The 2,150-nt window shown below is 48.5% G+C and overlaps 2 protein-coding genes across 2 annotated transcripts in view; both read right to left on the bottom strand.

Annotated features, from left to right (window-relative positions):
* Window positions 1–450, bottom strand: part of LOC125488130 (late histone H2A.2.2-like) — a 13,988-nt gene extending 13,538 nt beyond the window's left edge. The window contains exon 1 of the mRNA XM_048621005.1: window positions 11–450. Coding sequence (XP_048476962.1) covers window positions 11–450 — 440 coding nt within the window. The remainder of the gene's footprint in view (window positions 1–10) is intronic.
* A 390-nt stretch (window positions 451–840) lies between these two features.
* On the bottom strand, window positions 841–1,925 carry LOC125488131 (late histone H2B.L4-like). Its single transcript, XM_048621006.1, has 2 exons — window positions 1,498–1,925; window positions 841–1,107 (listed from the first exon to the last, which is right to left on the bottom strand). Exons 1-2 carry the CDS (start codon window positions 1,869–1,871, stop codon window positions 1,059–1,061), a joined length of 423 nt encoding a protein of 140 aa, XP_048476963.1. The 5' UTR covers window positions 1,872–1,925; the 3' UTR covers window positions 841–1,058.
* Window positions 1,926–2,150: the final 225 nt, after the last annotated feature.

The following is a 2,150-nucleotide window of genomic DNA, read 5'->3' as shown; positions in this document are numbered from 1 at the left end:
GTCTCTTCACTTTTTAGTGGCGCCCCCAGCGGCGGTTTTCTTGGGCAGCAGCACGGCCTGGATATTAGGTAGCACCCCACCCTGAGCGATGGTCACCCCTCCCAGCAGCTTGTTGAGCTCCTCGTCGTTGCGCACAGCCAGCTGGAGGTGCCTGGGGATGATGCGGGTCTTCTTGTTGTCCCGGGCCGCGTTACCGGCCAGCTCGAGGATTTCAGCCGTCAGATACTCGAGCACCGCAGCCAGATAGACAGGCGCTCCGGCACCCACACGCTCAGCATAGTTACCCTTTCTCAGGAGCCTGTGAACACGGCCCACCGGGAACTGCAGGCCAGCCCGAGAAGACCGGGACTTCGCCTTGGAGCGAGCTTTCCCGCCAACGCCCTTTCCTCTCCCAGACATTACGACAATCTCACAAACACTTTCACAGAAAATGCTGCAACCCGCCCACATCCCGCCCTCTTATACCTTCGGGAGGAATGGTGGTGCGGTCATTGCTGATTGGCCACATTGTTTCGCTTCTCTTAATGTCGTTCCAATTCCCAATCAGATATCTGCTTCACTCACCAATCCGGACAGGGCCCGGGGAGCAGGCCGGAAAATACCGGCGCCAAATCATGCAACGCTTTCTTTCGGATTTGAAAAGCCCGCCAATATGTATCAAAAAGTAGGAAGATTAACACAATAGAATGCACGAATACTCGAGATAATTTACATTTAGATTCTGAATGTATACTTTACATAATCTCCCTTTCCCTCACCTCCTTGAATATGTCAATTTCTGACCGAGAATCGGATTTTCTGAACATTAAATGTAAGCGGAAACAAATAAGCGCCAAAATCTGCACTCTGTAACTAATTTATTTCGCATTTCAAAAACACCCGATAAGTTGATAAAACATTTGATAACGTTCTTCCAGGTGAGCGCCTTAATTGCGGACACCGTTTTTCGAGAATATTTAAAAGCGGCCCTCCCTTATTGTACTCGATCAGAGTTCAGCAAAAGCTCCACATTTACTATGTCAGTCCAGCAGCTGTTCTGGTTTTATCTCGGCTCATTTTCAAAGTATCTCCCCGACAGCAAAAAGCTTCAGCAACCCGCGAGGAGATCTGGAAATAAAACAAAAGGGTGAAATGGAACTCGGAGGAAAAGTATATTTTCTTGCTTGCCCTTTTGCATACCCCAACAGGTCTTGTAGCTTCTGAATCGATTGAGTGACAGAGGGTAACACGATCATACAGAAATTGTTCAAAATAGCTCACTGGTGTTTAACATGACCCCTGTCCACAGGCAGCGATTACAGATGTGTATGCACACCTCCGAGAACAAGCGCGCACAGGGTCAGGGATCACTTGTTAATTTACAGAAGATTTATAAAATACAAATGTCGTACAGACATTAACATAATAGTTCAGCTGTTTCAGGGAAGCTGTGGGTGGCTCTTAAAAGAGCCGTTGGGGTTTGGATGTGTGTTTTTTCAGCACACTGTGATGTCTCACTTGGAGCTGGTGTACTTGGTCACCGCCTTTGTACCCTCCGACACGGCGTGCTTTGCCAGCTCCCCGGGCAGCAGCAGCCGCACGGCGGTCTGGATCTCCCGGGAGCTGATAGTGCTGCGCTTGTTGTAATGGGCCAGGCGGGAAGCCTCCCCCGCGATGCGCTCGAAAATATCGTTGACGAATGAGTTCATGATGCTCATGGCCTTGGAGGAGATGCCGGTGTCGGGGTGAACCTGCTTCATCACTTTGTAGATGTAGATAGAGTAACTTTCTTTCCTGGACCTTCTCCTCTTCTTGCCGCTTTTCGCTGGCGCCCTCTTCACGACTTTCTTAGCGCCCTTCTTGGCAACTTGTCCTTTCTTTTCCTCTACCATTGCGACAGTCAATATTCAACACAGAATAAGAAAAAGCGGGCACAGAGCTCGCTTTTTATAGCCTGACAGCGTCAGCAATGCTAATGAAGGATGGGAAAAAGCCTTGTTCCTGAATGGGTAGTTTACAAGAATGTTAAAACATGACATTAGCCTTTCTGTGATTGGTTAGTGTGGGACACAACGTGGATCTGCCTGGATCTGCAATGAAATTTCAAACGCAAATCGAAATTTTGTACACGGATCAAACTCCGAGCTTTCTCTAAATCGTGAGATCCTAAT

The sequence above is a fragment of the Rhincodon typus genome, unplaced genomic scaffold (assembly GCF_021869965.1).
Source record: "Rhincodon typus isolate 14 unplaced genomic scaffold, sRhiTyp1.1 hic_rhity00000051, whole genome shotgun sequence".
In the NCBI taxonomy this organism is placed as follows: Eukaryota; Metazoa; Chordata; class Chondrichthyes; order Orectolobiformes; family Rhincodontidae; genus Rhincodon; species Rhincodon typus.
The sequence above is the reverse complement of the archived record's forward strand: the minus strand, read 5'-3'. Positions and strand labels throughout refer to the sequence as shown.

Bases quoted from the DNA above. Each gene is read 5' to 3' on its own strand.
- LOC125488131 (XM_048621006.1), bottom strand. From the start codon at position 1,871: ATGGTAGAGGAAAAGAAAGGACAAGTTGCCAAGAAGGGCGCTAAGAAA. The intron at 1,108-1,497 runs GTGAGACATCAC...TTTTATTTCCAG, and splicing joins ACCAAGTACACCAGCTCCAA to ATCTCCTCGCGGGTTGCTGA.